The sequence below is a fragment of the Prorops nasuta genome, unplaced genomic scaffold, assembly GCF_024137725.1.
Source record: "Prorops nasuta isolate Cenicafe-Biocafe unplaced genomic scaffold, Cenicafe_Pnas_1.2 PNAS00010, whole genome shotgun sequence".
NCBI classification, from domain to species: domain Eukaryota; kingdom Metazoa; phylum Arthropoda; class Insecta; order Hymenoptera; family Bethylidae; genus Prorops; species Prorops nasuta.
The window spans coordinates 2,402,528-2,421,111 of NW_027116807.1; the positions used below are offsets into that span (position 1 = coordinate 2,402,528).

General features: G+C 33.5%; 1 protein-coding gene across 5 annotated transcripts in view; it reads left to right on the plus strand.

Annotated features, from left to right (window-relative positions):
* Positions 1 to 18,584, plus strand: part of Mmp2 (Matrix metalloproteinase 2) — a 51,244-nt gene that overhangs the window by 15,127 nt on the left and 17,533 nt on the right. For 4 of the 5 annotated variants that reach the window (XM_066732630.1, XM_066732632.1, XM_066732631.1 and 1 more), the window contains exons 6-7: positions 4,171 to 4,272; positions 5,961 to 6,130. In XM_066732630.1, coding sequence (XP_066588727.1) covers positions 4,171 to 4,272; positions 5,961 to 6,130 — 272 coding nt within the window. Of the gene's footprint in view, positions 1 to 4,170; positions 4,273 to 5,960; positions 6,131 to 10,992; positions 11,254 to 14,702; positions 14,756 to 18,584 lie in introns of those variants that run through there. The other variant, XM_066732633.1, reaches the window with a different exon arrangement.

The following is an 18,584-nucleotide window of genomic DNA, read 5'->3' on the forward strand; positions in this document are numbered from 1 at the left end:
CAAGTTCACCGCCCGCTCACAGCCTCCTCCTACGATTGTCTCTCTGCCCTCTTTTTCCTCTTTCTTTCTTCCTCCTTTTTTATCTTATTAGCTTGGCCAGCTCCACGAAAACCCACACCACTTTTGTGTTCCCTGCTATTATCTCGCTCATCTTACCAAACAAACTATATTCTCTCCATTCATTTACCATGCATCCACCCTTTTCCTTTCAACCGCCACATCCTCCTCCCTACGGACCATTCATCGTCGTCGCCGACGCCGGAAACTCCAAAGGTCATCGCCGTCCTAATCCCGAGGAGGAGTCAACCGGATTTCTCGCTTAAAAAATATCAATCTACGCGTATAATTCCATATAATTTCTTCGTCTCGGTATATACTCTTATCGTGCTTTGTGTTTGTCCATATTATCACCGGACCGTGACTAACACTCCTGGATCACTCCTGAAAATCCTACAAATCGCGAGATTGTTATTCAAGCTCCTCGCGCTTCTTTCGCCTCGAATTCGACCATTCATTTACCATGCATCCACCCTTTTCGCTTCAACCACCTCATCCTCCTCCCTTCGGGCTATTCATCCTCGTCGCCGACGCCGGAAACTCCAAAGGTCATCGTCGCCCTAATCCCGAAGAGGAGTCAACCGGATTTCTCGCTTAAAAAATATCAATCTACGCGTATAATTCCATATTTTCTTCGTCTCTTTATTACTCTTATCGTGCTTTGCCCTCGTCCATATTATCACTGGACCGTGACTAACCCTCCAGGATCATACCTGAAAATCCCGTAAGTCGCGACATTGTTATTCAAGCTCTTCGCATCTCTCTCCTCGATTTCAAAACAAGTTATCGTCAAGAGAGAATATTCTGCAATTGTTACAAAATATAGTTTTTCATTGGTTCAATTTTTTTGTTTTCATTCTCTCATTGCTATTTTGCAGAAAGTTTTCCTCGTTTCCTCAAGATCTTCGATTTTTCCCATTTTAACGTTTTTCATATGATTGCATGTGTATAAAAGAAATAATTTTTTTTCGCAAGGAAGTATTAGTTTTAACTTTTATTTTAACACTTTATCGACCGGTCGTGGTTGAGGCTACTACTCAGTAAGTACCGGCTTAATCGCGCTCGAATTTACTCCCAGTACCGGCTAAATTTTCACTATGCATTGTGTTGTGCTTATTCCTTTTGTTTTAAAGTAATGGAATTTTATTGATATTTATGCAACCCACTGACAAAAAACGTCGATAACTAAAAGCCGATTAATAGGCTACCGGTCAATAAGCGCTGGCAGTCGAAAAGCCGATAAATAGGCTACCGGTCGATAAAGTGTTAATAATGTACTGTATAGTATTGTTAAATGTTTTATGTTGTTGTTAGAAATTTTTCTTTATCGTTGATGTGGAATTCTTAAGTTTTTTTTAATAGCCATATATCGTTTTGCAGAGAGTAATGAGAAATACGAAAGGAGGCGAGAGAGAAACGTTGTGCGGAGAGCAAGTCAAGCAGAACCGAAAATATCTCTTTGTCCGAGAGATTCCACGATTTATATTATCCGCCTTAAATGGCAATCGGCCGGTCGCTTTAGCAAAGCCACGTGCAACCGGTTCTCTTTGGCAAATAAAATGAAAGCAAAATGCACGACTATGCAGCCGGACAATTCTTGCTCCCGCTTTCTTCTAAATTAGCCTCCTCTCCCCCCCCCCCCCCCCTCCTCCCTCCTCCCTCCTTGACCATTCGCTATTTTCATACATAACGGAAACTCGATAGCATATTTCACTTACCTTCACCTTTGTCTTTCGATCTCTTTCTCTCTTTCTACCCCCCCCCCCTCCCCCCGATTTTATTCATTCTATCACCTTCCCAGTATTCTTATATAAAAAAACACTCACGGGCAAAACCACTTTACCGCTATATCGATATTTTCTGAGAATCGTGTCCTCCTCTATCAATCTCTCTTAATTTTTGTTCATTTCTTTCCGAGAAATTATCATTGGACAGATTCCTGTGTTTTATTAAGGTTCTTTTCAAGGTCATACTGTATACCCTGTCCCGATCAATTTGATTAAAGTCGAACGTACATTTTGCACAATTTATCAATCACGATTCTTTCGTTCGAAGCATCCTTCTTAAATCATTCGAATTAAACAATCATTTCGCGCGTTTACAATGATGTCAAATATAGTTGTGGAGATTTAACGCGTATGCTGATGTAAACAAAAGAACAGCTGTTTTCAGACCTCCACTATAGGAGAGTAGTAAATCCTAATGATTTTCCAACGCGAGTGGTCGATGCAACTTAATACACCCATAAAGTATACGAGTTAACGTTCCATTAGGAATACCAACAATAGCGCACTGTTTGGCCCAGACAAATAATATTAGTAAGACTTATATACGAAAGCATTAAACTCAATCCAAAGAAACTGGATTGAACGAATAACTTGAAACTTCAGTCGTAGGACAATATTATTCCAAGTGTGTTATAAATCGATGGGATTTGCTCGTGTAGTTTTTATGGGAAGGATAAAATTATGAGAAACTTCGTAACACTGTGATCATCTTTACATGTTTAATCAAGCGTGGAAAGTAAAATTATAGTTTTTATGAGAATAATAAAATAATGAGAAACTTCGTGACAAAGTGGTCATCCTTCCTTTATTTAATAACATCCAGCGTAGAAAGTATAAAATTGTGGCTTTTATGGAAACAATGCAAAATTATGAAAAAAACTTTGTAACACGTTGCCATCCTTCCATTATTATTTAACAATATTCAATATATAGAAAGTAAAATGACTCGATGAATGTTTTACCGAGTCCCTTTAGCAAACGCAATAATCGAATCATCGAACTCTGCCGGAGCTATTCGCAGCAATTGACTCGCGTCCAGCACTAATAGGATTCGGTTATTGATAATTATGACAATTGCATCGATGGCGAAGAGGATAGGAGATGGAATTAGTGCTAGCGCAATTCCAAAGATCTCGACATAATCAATTACGAGTGATTTGTGCTTATATATAGTTATACATGTATATACAGTACATTATTAGTTAAGGAGAGCTTTGGCTGAGATAATGGCTGCTGCTGGAAGTTATTCGTGGTAAAAGAATGACGCGCCGGAGCGAAGATTCGTTAACGGATTAAATTGATGGCCGGCATACTTGCAGAGAGTTGCTTGATTGCTCTCTCTCTCTCTCTCTCTCTCTCTCTCTCTCTCTGCTCGCTCTACTCGTCGGTGCACAGAGTGCATACTGCAGTATTGCACTTGGCACGCGGCGAGAGCAAAAGCAAAGCTTCTTTGCTCGTTTACTTGGCGGTCAAGAGCACGGTAGAATCTAGCTTTAAACACGTGTACCCCTTCTGAATGTCAATCTTGTCGTTATATGTGTTTACAAACGTGAAATAGGTATAGTGTATTGTATAAGGAAGATACGAGAGTTCCTGTATTTTTTTTAATTAGCTTTGTGATTTTCTCGGAGTATTCATCATTTTATACATTTATATCCATGTATAGAGTTATCGTTGATGACGTTGAAAATCGAAAGAGTGCATTGAAAAATATTTTTATGTACAATCATGAAGAAAATTCATTGATATATAAGATCTTTTCATTGCAATAATTAATTTATATTTGATTGGTTGAACATTTTTTCTCAGTGTGCTAAGAGATTCTATGTTGAACCACGTGTCCTCTTTCCCAATATGAAATTTGTCATTATATTCACGCGTATTTCCAAATCAAAAATTGAGGCATCCTGTTCGAGCCATCAGTCTGGCATACCAATTTTTCGTGAGAAATTGTGTAATGAAGTTTGTAGAAAGGTCGATGAATTAATTTTCTGTGCTTTGCTATATATCTCAACGTATCTATAGAGTTATGCTAATTCAAATTTATCAGCTTCCAAATACTATAATTATTTCCTAGTCGATCTCCAAGTTTTAATTGTTGTTTATGTTTAATCCAACAACGAATTGGAACACTTGCACTAGTCTAGTACGTAGTAATTAAATTTCTCTGTCCTTAATTATCATACAGCAACTTAAAAAATAACGATATACTTGATGTTCGTGCTGACTGATGCACGAGTGTTCGAGTTCATTATCAGTTAATTCAACTTCACATCTACTTTATTAAATTTAACTGGAATTTAATGGAGTGCTTTGCTCATTTCAGCAACATTATCTGATGAAATTTGGATATCTACCTCAATCGGATTTGGAGACTGGAAATTTGCGGACGGAAGATCAATTGAGGGACGCCATTAAGAATCTGCAGGTGAAGAAGGATTTATTAACACTAAAACGATTGATCAACTGTTTACGCGCATGTTTTTAAATTTAAAAAATGTAATTTTACTGGTAAATGGTAACTTTGGTGTTAAACAGCTGATACAAGCATGGCATGGGTGAACCACTACTTTTACAAATTTATTTCACGAACTCGATATAATTATTCGATCACTTAAGCTGCAACTATCTACTTGAGAACGTTAACGTGGAACGGCAGTTTCAGTATAATGAGTCTGATGATTAATTGACAAAACGCGGAATGTGTTTAAAAACAATACAGTTATAATTAAATACAAGTGACAAAGTTATATTTCTCGAGGATAATTAATATCCGATGGCTTATTCCAAGAGAAATATTAGCCAATATTAATCAAAAAGAAGTACGAATTAATCAAATCAAGGAAGGGCTTGGCACTAAGTAAATATCTGATTAAAAATAGTGAACTTTTGTTAAATTGATCATACTTATTTCTATTAAAAATGTGTAAGAGTAATTAAAGAAGATAAAGAATAAATTCAGTCTTTAAACATTAAGAATAACTTTTCTTGATATAATAGCTTATTATTTCTTTGCGCGTGTAAATGGTATATTGAGGGAAGTTTTCCCAAACTTTATATAATCATTCAATAATTTAAATTGCAAGTGTCTACTTGCTAACATTAATGGAACGACAGTTTCAGTAATGAGTTCGATGATTAATTAACAAAAAAACTCGAAATGTGTGTTTAGAAACAATAAAGTTATATTGCTTGAGAACAATTAATAACGGGTAGCTTAGCAGGTACCGTGAAAGAGTTTGGAAATGACTGTAGAGACTTGTTTTACATTATAAAGAGAGAGAGAGGGAGAGAGAGAGAACGTCAAGCACCTTTGGAAAAATCGATCTGACATTCGTAACGTTCCATTCTTCCGGAGGATTTGCATGAAAATCAGCCTTGTTAGTCTACTTTCAATAGTCACCCATGTACGCAGGAATACCTTCGAATTCAAACGAAGAATTTCTTCAACTAATCGGTTAAAATTGCTTTCAACAAGTGCCCAATGAGCGACGAGCTTTTTTCGTCCTTTTTACCGGCATACTCACACATATTCAGCGTAATACCTTTCTTTCCCATCTCTCAATTGCACACAACGATTTTTCTTTGTTTTTCGCACCTTTTTTGTCTCTCTCAACCTCTCTCACGCGCGCACACACACATTATTTCATACACCTACTCTCATAATTCATTAATAACTATATATATATATATATATATATATATATATATATAATTCATGCTTATCTGCCGTTTATCGAATCTGTTCTATATTATAATTTCAACATTTATATGTATATCCATAATTTACACATTTATGTTGCAATACATTTTACTATGAACAGTACAGATAACTGGGTAGCATTCATTGAAACCTAGTTTAACTGTTCAATTATTGGTAATTCAAAGGAGATAATTCAGTAATAGCTAATTACATAATTAATATTTATTTATCGTTCATCAAATATGTTCTATATTATAATTTCAACATTTATGTGTATGGGTGTGTGTGTGCATTAATGCACGTCACAATACACTTTACTCCGAATAGTACAGTCGGCTAGATAGCATTCACTGAAACCTAGTTTAAGTGCTCAAATAGCAGTAGTTCAAAGGACATAATTTGGTTTATCGCAGAGATTCGGCAATATTCCTGTAACCGGGGAGATAGATGAAAAGACCCGGAAGCTGATGAAAGCACGGCGCTGCGGACTTCCGGATAAGCCAGACCCTAGATACGCGAGAACGAGACGAAAGCGTTTCGCTATTCACGGGCAACAGTGGCCCCATCGGAATCTCACCTGGAGGTAAAATTTATTATTGAGTTATTTCAATTGAGATGTATAGATGTACAAAAGTGATTTTTCTATTATTCCCAAAAATATGTTTATTGCATTTTCTTGTACAAAATATCAATATTTACAGTAAAAAATCATATTATTTTGGAATATATCAGATGTAATTTCTTTTCAAACTAAGGCATGCTCTTTTTAAAGTATTTTTTGAAAGTGCAGAAGAAACTATTTTTTCCTGTAAACAATTTTTTTTTAAGATTTGCAACTTAACACCTCAATTGCACTATTCCAAAGATAGATAATAATATATTATTATGAATTTTCTCTTTCTAACTATGAGAGGCTACTCGTTAATCTTCTAAAAAATCATTTACGTTTGAGCATTTGATTTGCAAATGGATGATAATTAAATGAAAACTATTTAATGATTGTATTGCATTTAGTTTGACCTCTACTGCAGAGTTTATTATATGCACTGAGAAGAAAAATCTTTTGGTTGGAGTAAGGCTTTTCTTGCATAGTTCCACAATTAAATATTTACTTGGAATTCATGAAATTTAATTACATGGAAGATAATTTCTTTTATATCATTAACGTTTATTTCAATGAATATACATTAAAAAACCGAGAGTTTGTATTTCATTGGTAGTATTCAAATAAATATTTACAAATTTGAATCAAAGGGTTTTTTTCCTCGGTTTGCTTGTAATAGGATGCAGTTTAAAAGGCAAATTCATTTTTTGCAATAGTATATAAAATAGTGGGAGCGTTGTGGGTGTTTGGCCAACTTGAAGGATTCGAGAGAGCTTTGAGCTTTTGAATCTGTAGGTTTTACAGTAACGGTTTGGTTTGGGAATGCCATTGACATTGTTGGTAAACGGCCAAGGGAAAATTCTGCGTGCATGTGTGTATTGCACGCGCGGCCTCGACAATTCGTTTGGCGAATTCGCTAAACGAGAACAAACAAACAAAACAAATCCAACCGTGCAGCTTTCTGCCTTGAAACACACAAACGCTCTTCCAAAATACCCTCAATACCACTTGCTTTGAAAATGTAGTCCCTCTTGTATTTTTCTACACTAAAATTTGTCAATATTTTTATTTTACGAATAAATCCAAATAGGATTTTCATGAATTATATAAACGTATATATATATATGTATAATATACAGTAGTTTCATCGATCTACATGTATATGCTTTATTTGTATTTTGTCTTTTATAGTTTTTCTTTTGCTTTACTGCAGTAATTAAAGTGTTGGCTCATCCATTGAATTAAAAGTAAATTGATTGCGAATGCTAGCAGGAAATTGCAGCGATTTAAGCCAGACTTATTTCTAAGCTTGTAAAAAGCTTGGAATAATAATAGTTAATTTGAGAGCTATGACAGTGGATAATTAAAGGGGGTATTAAAATTGATTATGCGTTTTTACTGTGCCACACTAAATTTAAATTCGATTGTTCTCTAAGCAACAACCAAATTTTTAATTATTCTTTAAAGAAAAAGAATCTTTAACGTGGAAAGTAAAAAAGAATAAAAGATCGAGCAAACTTGAATAAGGAAGAAAGAAGTAGGTAATGAAGAAATCTGTAATATTCTACTTTCTGATTACCATTGGTGGAGGAAAGTAATAACCATCATCGGTAAAGAAATTTCCTGCATTTTAGAAAATTTGGTGACAACGTTGTCAGAAATCAGTGTTAGACAAAATGTAATTACAATTCTAATTTCAACTATGAGTACTCTTAATTTACTGTAATTTGAAATTCCACACACAAAATTATAAACTAGTTTAAATTATATTTAGTATAAATCTACTATTACATAAAGATAGCATGTAATTTTAATTTTTCAATTATAAATCAGAACGTTTGAAAATTTCTTGTAATTGTAATTATAATTTTCTCAAAACTCTAGAAAATTTCTAGTTTACAGCGAAAACGTATAGTCACTTAATTCGTGTCTATATATGTAAAACGTGATTGCCTTTTGATTCAAATTGGCTGTATAAAATTACAGTTACTTCTTACTCTGCTTGGAGCTAGTTTGGGTAATGACCGGAAAAGATTGTGGCTATATTTATATATATTCTATTTTTTACTTCACACTTGAGATAATTCCTTTCAATCGTTATAAATTTATAGCCCTTTGCTATACTTGGTGCCCACACTATACTACTTAATTCTATATAACTACAGAAGTAGCATAAAAAATTCTACTTCTTTTGCACGTATGGTAATTGATTTTTTTTTGTCTTGATAATCTGGAATTCTGTTAAAATAGGACGGTTATTAATATTATAACGTCAGTTGTAACATAATTCTGCAATATTTACTCTGTTGTGAGTGTTAAGTAGTATTTTAAATTTTGTGGTAAGTAACGAACGACTGGAGTGAATGAAAGCGATGAAATTGGACGACTGTAGTTTCGCTGGTACGAACCGTGAAGCGTCGCGACGCATGTCCGCCCAACCATCAATTCACTCCCTCCCCTCCCCCTCCTTACGCGCACATGGCGTCTCTCAATTAAACCGCCTTTAATTGGCCGTTAATTATATTATAACGTCACTTGTGATATATTTCTGCAATATTTACACCGTTATGATAATAAACCAGCATTCTATATAGTTTGAAAAAGTAATGAATGACTGAAGTGAATGAAAGTTGTATAATTAGACGACTGTGTAGTTTCGTTAGCACGAACCGTTAAGCGTCGCGACGCTCGTCCATCCAAACATGTCACCCCCCCCCCCCCCCTTTCCCATTCTCCCTATGCGCATATGGCGTCTCTCAAGTACACCGCCTTTAATTATCCGTTAATTATAATTATAACGTCAGAATATTTACATTCTTATAAAAATAAATTAGTATTTTAAAATTTGAGGAAACAACGAATGACTGAAGCAAATGTGCAAACGATGAATTTAGACTGCTGTATAGTTTTGCTAGTCACTGAGAAAAATGATCACTTGATTTAAATAAATCGTTATTTGAATAGAAGCAAATTAATATTTACTATCAATGAGATTTAATTAATTGAATCAATCATTCTCTCGCTCAAAATAAGTAAATATTTATTTGCAATTATTCAAATAAAGATTAATTTGAATCAAAGAATGTTTTCTCAGTGTCCGAACCGTGAAGCGTCGCGACGCACTTCTACCCAAACATCGTGTCATCCCCCCTCCTTACACGCACATGGCGTCTCTCAATCACACACCGCCTTTGATTGGCCGCTATTGTCAACCGGTACACGCTCAATCTCTATGATTTTCCACAAAGGAATCGACGCTCCACTGCTTGTCACGGCACTCCATTGTCTTCCGATTTGTTTGCGACCTCGACTCCCGATTATTCTCCGCGCTTAACGAATAACCAGCTCCCTTTAGAGTTGCCAATGATCATCGGTTTCACTCGCTTTCTGTCACGCCTCGTGTCGTGCACTTTTCTTCAAGAAATCAAGAGAATATGTTTTACTTAGGTCTGCTATCCTGTATTCTCTTTTAAACGAATTCTGAGAAAATTAAATAAACGTGCGTGTTTCTATAATATTATTAAATTTCTAACATATTACATTAATTTTTCTATTACAATTTTTTCAATAATATTATAATCTTTATTTCTATATATCTAATGTGTTCTGAGTTACGAATGACAATCTCGGTTTTACTAGATATATGTGCTACTTATTTATTTTAAATTCAAAGAATAAATTACCTAGCTTTTCTTTTCTATTACTATTTAAATTGGTTTCCGTACCAATCGAGCCTTGAAATTACAGAAGATTTAAACTATTAATTCGTGATGATAAAAAGAAATCATTCTTGTATACACGTGCTAGCTTATGTAATATATACGTTAGGAATGTGCTAGGATAACGTGAGTGAAGTAAAGGAAGCGGATTTTCAGTGATCCCAATGGCAAAAGGGTGGTATTGCTTTGTGACATTATGATATTTCAGTGAATAAATAATGTCTGGAAAACGTAATGATAAACTGGTATCATCACCACTCAACATTTCTAGCTTCCCTAAACATAATAATAATATATCTATACATATCGTTCGTTTATTTTATTTTTAATAAATTTTAATTTGTTTTGTACTTTAATTACTGTTAGATAGATAATAATCAACGTATGTTAGTATAAGAGAAGCTAGTTTCTTTCTTTTAATAAACAATTGGCATCTTTCAAGAGATTTTTATAATCATAAAAATTCTATATTATAGTATTATATAATATTTGCACGTAAGGTTGACTCGAAGAAAAAAAACTGAGTTTTAATTGGACGTTAATCAACATAATAATCTAATTGGTAACCAACCATTTGGCTCCTTTTTCGATAAAAGCAATTATATTATATAGTTCGAAAACGCCCCCTTATATGTGCCTGGTTCTTCTCTTTCTTTAACACAGATGTTCTCTAGCGTGATAATAAACAGATTTGCTTTTTTATTTTCCAATATTATCCTATCATAATTTCTATTTCGAATTATACAAATCAATTTCAAAATTGTAGACACATATGTAACAAATTAAATAATACGATCAATCTCCTTGAATATTTTACAGAAATTCTCTCGAGGTATGTAAACGTGTCCCATAACTGAAATTCGCAATTTTTCTGAAATGGCATTTTCAATAAACTTTATTGAAATAGGGAAAAAATATAAAAATACCTATACATATAAAAGTATTTCAGCTGTAAATTAGAGAAATGATATTCGGGGTTGGGGCTTTGTGATAAAAATTGCACAGATACACGTAGAATCGTATGAGAAGCGCATGCGTGATTTTTTGCCCCACTCCACGTTGGAGATTTGGAAAGGCTGGATAGTCAGTCAGCAGCTTCACCGATTCCCTTTTAGACCGACTCAGTTATTCGCCGCGTTCCCTGCTGGCTGCTCAGTGTTCCTCGGATCTCCTCCGAGTTCGTCCCATCGTGAACGATAAATAATGCTCGAAAACCACTTGCACCAAGCATCTTGCTGCTTTAAAATGTCCAAGAAATTTCTCAATATTACAGTCTCCACGAGTTTTTTAACCACCCAGCACCACCCCATTTCCCAACGATTTTTCATTGCTAAAAACAGCCTAAGCTTGTGCATCTTCTATTTTTTATGGAGCTTTAAAAACGTGAGTATTGTGTGTGCTTTCACTTTTTAATTTAATAATTTTTTTCTTACAAAACTTTTACCGTCTCTCTTTCTCATCCACGTGACTGATCTTTTCACGAGAGAAACTCGAATAATGAATATGTAGATTTAATAGGAACATTTAGATTTATTTGCATTCTCTGTATGGTTAAAATCAGTTACAAAGAAAAATGTAACTGCAATTACAGTTGCAAGAACTGTTTAATTACTGCAATTTAAAATATGGAAAATAAAATTACAAATTTTTATACAATTTTATACTAATAATACATATATAATTTATATGTAATTGTAATTTTGTTTTTGTATTTTTGAGTTACAGTAGTAGAAAAATTGCAATTGAAACTATTTACATTTTACACTCTTTATAACTGGATGAAATGTTTTCTCGTAAAAAAATAAGCGATGAAAGCTCACGATCCATTCGAAAACTATCTCAATACTGTTTGTGGTAGTTAGATTTGTTATCCCGTTCTTTTTTTAATGAATTCTAATAAAATTTAATAGATATGTTTATATCATTATTAAACATTTAATCAATTACATTTTTCCTATTAAACTTTTTTCAATAATTTTAATGTTTATTTCAGTAAATCTTATGTGTCTGAGGTTATGAATGGGAGCTTTAATAATAGCTATAAATTCTTGAAGAAAGTATATAACTAAGAAACGAGGAGCGATTGATCAAGTCGCGTTTATCTTTAACGAGTTTCGACAATCAATGGATTGGTCAAATGAATCGTTATTAAAACCAGTAGCGTCTGCTTTCAATCAAAGTTATATTAATTTGAGCAGGTTGTCCATCATCAAATAGCACTTATATTCATTCAATTGCAAGAATAATGTCTTAGTCGTTGTAGTATCTACGTGTTGAATAATATCCATGCAAATATTAATTTTCAAGTACTATCATGTAAATAAAAACTGAGAATGATTTAAATTTTTATTAAAATTTTCGACTAAAAGTTTTATTTCTTTTTGTAGTCAATATTCTGGCAAAAAGTTCCTTTCCCATCTTTCCTATTAAAATTTTAAAATATTTCCTTTTTTTTCGGTTTCCAGAAGTAATTACATTGGCAATTATTCTGTTCCCTTCACGCTTGGCTAGTTTAGTCTTGGCACGAATTTGCCAAGTGCTTGCCAAGAAGAAGGTAGCACGACAATCTTTCCAATTAGTATATCTTACCACTGATTATAATAATAACGACTTCATAGTCTGAGAAAACCACACAATTACAGCTCCTGTCGCGAGATTTTTAGCACTCATTTGTAACGATATCTATAAGTTTCCAACTTCAATGTTTAATTCTACAGTTACCTCGTTCCAGCACATAACAAAAAATTACTTGATTCGAATGAACATTGCATTGAGAATATATACAAATAGAAAATAATTTGCAACCTCGTAAAAAGTCTTATTACAATAATAAAAAATTTCATTAATATAATTATGCTGGAATAATTTCATTATAAAAACGAATGATTCATTTCAATTAAATAATTTTTTTCATTGCAAGTGAAATAACGTTTCATGTATATGCTAAGGCAAGCTCTTAATGACTTATTTCTATAATTTTATCATTCTTCAATGAATATTATATTAATAATAGTTTCTCAAAACTTTAGGGTTTATATAGCGCATCGTAACAAGAACGAGCAAAGTCTTTATGTAATTCAACTTGGCTGCAATTTGAAGACACAAAGACACTCGTGGTAACTTAAATCTCCCCAGAGTACATGGAATAATAGAACGCGCGCAGTTGGGTCAAGCGGTATTTCATTTGGTTTCGGTATAAGCGAAGTTCAAACATATATATATATATATATATATATATATATATATATATATATAGGTACGTGCACACTATTACCTCGAATATCCCGTGTAGAAACAGTATATACGTAAACACGAACGAAAAGCGCGTTAAAGTTACATCCCTTTGCATACTGCATCGAGCTGGTACAATATTTTTTTGATGACGTAATGGGAACTCCTTTTATTAACGAGACATAATTATGGTTGATAATATTTATGGCACTTAAAACTGGTGTTAATTTGGATTTGAAATTACGAATGGACGAGTGTGCAAATGATGCTTACGTGGTATTTATTTATGTGTATGGTATATACGTGTATTGTTTATAGGATATAAACTGCATGGCTAAATTGTGTTGAATTTACGCCTCGTACACGGCTCCTGGATACTTGCACGCGTTTTGATTGCAATATTCTTCACTATTACAAAGCCATGTAACTTTAATACAGGGAGAGGATTAATAAGCTATTATTAAGAAATTTTTTCTCTCTCTCTTTGAAATCATCACAAACTTTTTAAAATATTCTCAGATGTTTTTAGTTCAATCAAATTCTAATTAATTTAATCAACATTCACTATTTTCAATCAGATATTATTTAGTACCAAAGGATCCCTTGATTTGATTAAATTATACTTTTTCTTTTATTATAATATCAGCTAATACTTTTATCCCTGTACTTACTGCTTCCTATCATTTTCCTTTTTCCTGAATCATTTAGATCACCTTTAATACTGGGACCACCATTTAGTGGTCAAATGACCATTTTTAAATATGAACAAACATATATAAAAATTCCTCTTTACGTTTAGCGTTAAATCATCGAATTTACACCTTATGCTTCAGCCTATTATAAAAACTTGCACGTATATTTTGATCATTGTCATTCATTTCTTCTAAATCATCTTTGATCACTTTTTAACTTAACAAATTTCGTACTTTTCTATCTATTATTCTTAAAAATGAATTTCTATTATAAACCTTACGGTTAAAATTCCCTACCAAGCTGTGGACAATATATATAGTATCGTTATGTTCTTTTTCCTTGCGATTGATTAAATTCAACTATAGTTATTTTGTTTGTGATATGGGAGCAGATATTCCAATTTCATCGTACTGTAGATGATTCTTTGGGTAGGGGGAGGGTATAGGAGACTTTTCAAGTAGAAATTCCATTAAAACTCTGCCTTATCAACGCGCAGTCCCTTTGGCAAACTGCGTTGAGAACTTGAGCCAATAATCCGATGTGAAGCGACGGCGCTGACGAGTCCGTGAGTAAGCGAATTTCCTACTGATTAGAGCCAATGATTCCTGCCAATTTTTTTACCTCAATCAATTCCCTGTTTATTCTCTAATCATCCCATTTCTTTTCTTACGGTGTTTCTAAATAACCCTTTCTTTTTAATTGTTCGGAAAGAGTTATATAACCCTACATGTACATGTGTTTGTGTTTACATGTGTAAAAGTTGTACTACTTGAATTCGCACGTTTCAAATATAACATTGGCCACTTTTGGTAAAAGTAACACGTATACGTTTGAACCTCAGCCAGTGTAGCAGTTTAGTTTAACCGAATAATATTTCAATCATAAAAAGTTTCCTTCCTGGTTTTCAGGTGGTACCTGAAATGCCACGTAGCAAGCAAATCAATTTTAAAAAATGTTTTACGTAAGTAAATTTTCTGCCTTCTCTAAAACATGTTTATGGAATCTGATACAGATGTATAATAATAATTAGTAGAAAAAAGAGTTTTATCGTTAATGAAATATATTTTAGTAATGAAGTATATAGGCATGTATATAACGTTGAATGTAAATGTAAATGTTTAATAATGATCGAGAGAAGAAAGGGATTTAACTTTCATCCAAACACGTATGCTATGTATCGAGAGCAAAATCTGCATAAAGCTTCTTCGCTCGTTTCGTCGAGATCCTCTCGTAAAGGAGCATCTATATCGACTTGTTTGCTTATTTAAAAGTGGCTTCGATTTTCCCACAATAGTATCACAGCTCGTTGTCGATCAAAGGGAATTTGCAGTGAGCGCTGAGTAAAGTTGAAGACCGCCATGAGAGCAAAGAATCAGAGAGCTTAAGATAGATCGATTCAGTTTCGTCGTGTACTTTCCAAGTAGTCTCTAACTTCTTCAAAGCTTTTCCTCAGTCTAGGAAAATAATGCTCGTGCGAGGAAAGATTTTAAACACTATAAGCGATCTTAAGTTTTCTCATCGAGATTAAAAGTGCAAATACTTTTGAAAGTGCTGCTTTATCCTTGGGAAAATCGATGTACTTTCGAGCGAGATTTTCTTTACTTATTGAAAATATTAGAATAGTGCTACAATAAAGGTTGTAAAACTACACGTTGTAAATAAAATTTGTGTAAAATTACAACGACAGTTACGAGAAATTTTTCAGTTCACGACTATTCTTCTAAATTTGTAATTTTTGTAACAATAGTTTTGCAGTAATGATCGTTAAATTATTGCTATTTTACAGACTTATCTCAATTTAATAATAATTTTGTAGTAAATAACTATTAAGTTATTTTTGTTTTATAGCCCTGTGTAAATTTACAACGACAGACGTGAGTCACAGAGTTGCCTACAACTGTCATTGTAATTTTACATAAATTTCTTACAGTACACTTGCATTATGAGAGATTTGTGTAAAGTTACGACGATAGTTATGAGCAACTTTGCAACCCACAACTGTCTTTGTAAATTTGTAATTTTCTTATAAAAAATAGTTTTTTAGTAAGAACTGTTAAATTATTGTTATTTTACAGGTTCTGTGAATTTAAAAATAATTTTGCAGTAATGTGACTAATAAATTGTAATTTTACACATTTTTTCCAGTGTGTGTGCATCAAATAGATTTCATTATTCGACAAAGATTTTTCCAACGTGCTCTTTGTAAGCTTGACCAAACTTTGTCAGGTTTTTCCTCCCAGTCGAGTTTCCATGGCGTAATTTCATTTGCAAATTTGCACGATGATTCCAACACGTGCAAACTAACTAAAATTATAGTTGCACTGGTTCTTTTGCTGAAAGATGGCTCGTAGTGCTATAGCCAATTACTGTAAATACTATTCTAACACTGCTATCTAATAACACTATATTCCTCTATCGAAAATTTCTACTATTCTTTTTTAACTGTAATTAAATCATACAAAAACACAACTTCTTATTAAATATTTACGATAGCATTCATGTAGAAAAATTAAGCAAAAACCAGATAAAAATAAAAACATTTTTTCTTATTAGATATTCACGAAAAATAACTGCTATAAAAATCCAAAGGTAGGTATATTCACTCTCGAGTTCTTTATTTCGATGTAGGAGTTGAAAAGGATATAAATATAGGTAGTAAGGGTTTTATGCAACCACTTGTTTATACGGTAAACTTTGGAAACTGAAAGGATCTTAGTCGCGTCGCAGACACGTAGCCTGTGAGGGGTAAATGATACTTTTTGCCCGTCTCAGCTAGAAATGTTTTACTCGTTATACCTCGTTAGCCTCGTCGATTTATCACGGACCAGATAGCACCACTCGCGTCGACAGAATTCTGCGACGAGCTGTACCCAATTTGTTGATGACTCGTTAGTTGGGTAAAAAGCAAAAGAGAGAAATTACTCGAAATTAAGTAAGGCTTGGAGAGCCAAGTTTTATTATGTATATATAGCTAGTGATGAGACATTCAACTTTATACCAAAGCCTGCCACCAGGGTAGCCTTCAAAATTTAATTTAGCTGTTCGCTAGTGCATACATATCTTTGGCAGCCAATGAACGTCTCATAAGCTGGATCGTATTTTAGATAGTCTAGGCTGGCCCAAGCCAGACCTTGCTCACTGCTTGTCTCCTGAACCTTGCTCTCTATATACTATACTATTTCACCTCTATGTTCCACTTACCCCTCCCCTCCCTCTACTTCTCCCCTTTATAATATCTACTTTGCTTTACTCACTCACCCAGCCTTTACCTTGCTTTACTTCACTCCAACACCCTCCTAACGACCAGAATTATATCAACATCCATTGAATCTCCCTAAAATATTATTCCATTATACATGCATTTAAATAGTCGAAAGGTTGAAACACTTACCAAAAACTCTTCTATTTCTATCTATGTTGAGTAAATTCCTCTAATTTCAAAGTAGCTTTTCGAAAATAGTTTTCTCTCTCTGCTGTATAAGCGATTCGTGATTTATTTTCACTGATGCCAGAGACACTCGGTATTTCATGGCACAATATGGCTGATACTGTCAATCTTCCATTAACCTTTTTTGCTTCCGATATTCTAGTACTCCATTTATCGATTTCAAGAAGGCTTCATTCAATTAAGCTGAAATTCCTACCGCGTCAAAGTGTCGTCTTTGCCACACTGGATCGAGCATGATGCAGCCACAACAAGATCGATAATAGCATACGTGTGACGAAAATTTTATGACATTCCTTGTTGAGTTATTGTCTGTATGATTAATTCGGTGGATTCATGGCTTTGTCAAATTTTGTGTCACTGCATTAATAATTGGCTTAAGAATTTACCAAAAATATCATATATTTTATTTATACTGCATATGCATCTATTTCATACTCGAAATACCACCATGAAATAATCTTGAAAAACCATAAAGTTTCGATTCGATAAATTACACTCGTAGTTTTCCCTATGGTAATAAAGAGAAAACATGCACAGTTTCATCAAAAATTAATGTAGCGTTTATTCGAATAAAAAGTTGTTTTACGTTACTCCATGTTGAGTTATTACTTATACTATTAACTCGTTGTACTGGTGTTGTAAAAGTTTATGCCACTGTATTAACAATTGGTTTAATATATTCCTAGAAATATTACATATCTAATTTGTACTATATATATGCATCTATTCCATACTTTAAATATACCATGAAATAATCTTGAAAAACAATAATGTGTTTCAATTCAATAAATTACATTCGTAGTTCTCCCTAAGGTAATAAAGAGAAAACATGCCAAGTTTCATCAACAAGCAACTAAATTCTCGTGAGTGTAACGTTTATTCGAGTAAAAAGTCGTTCTTTTATCACAAAACATGTAGGTGGTTTGCATATCGTCCATTGGTAATGAAAAATATGGGACAGTTTTCGAGCGAAGGGTAAAATGTACGATAATGGTTATTTCAAAGATTACCTCCGGTTGGTTGCAGTTATTTTTACTCATACTACTTTCAACTTGCCTGTAATTGCTATTCTACCTTGTTGAATCTTGAAATTTTATGACTGTTTAAAATTTCCTGTGTCATTTATAAAGCTGAAACGTCGTGAGATTAATTCGTTTTTCGTTTTATTGAAGTAATTATGTATTTTTTTTTAAAGAATATAAATTTTAGTCCGATCGAAATATTTTTCATCTATTAACGTGATTATAATTATTATTTCAACGAATGTGCATCTTACGTCCGATCGGAACGTTTTCCTTTTGCACGAACAATCCGCGGAGTAATTATGATTCGCGAAGATTAG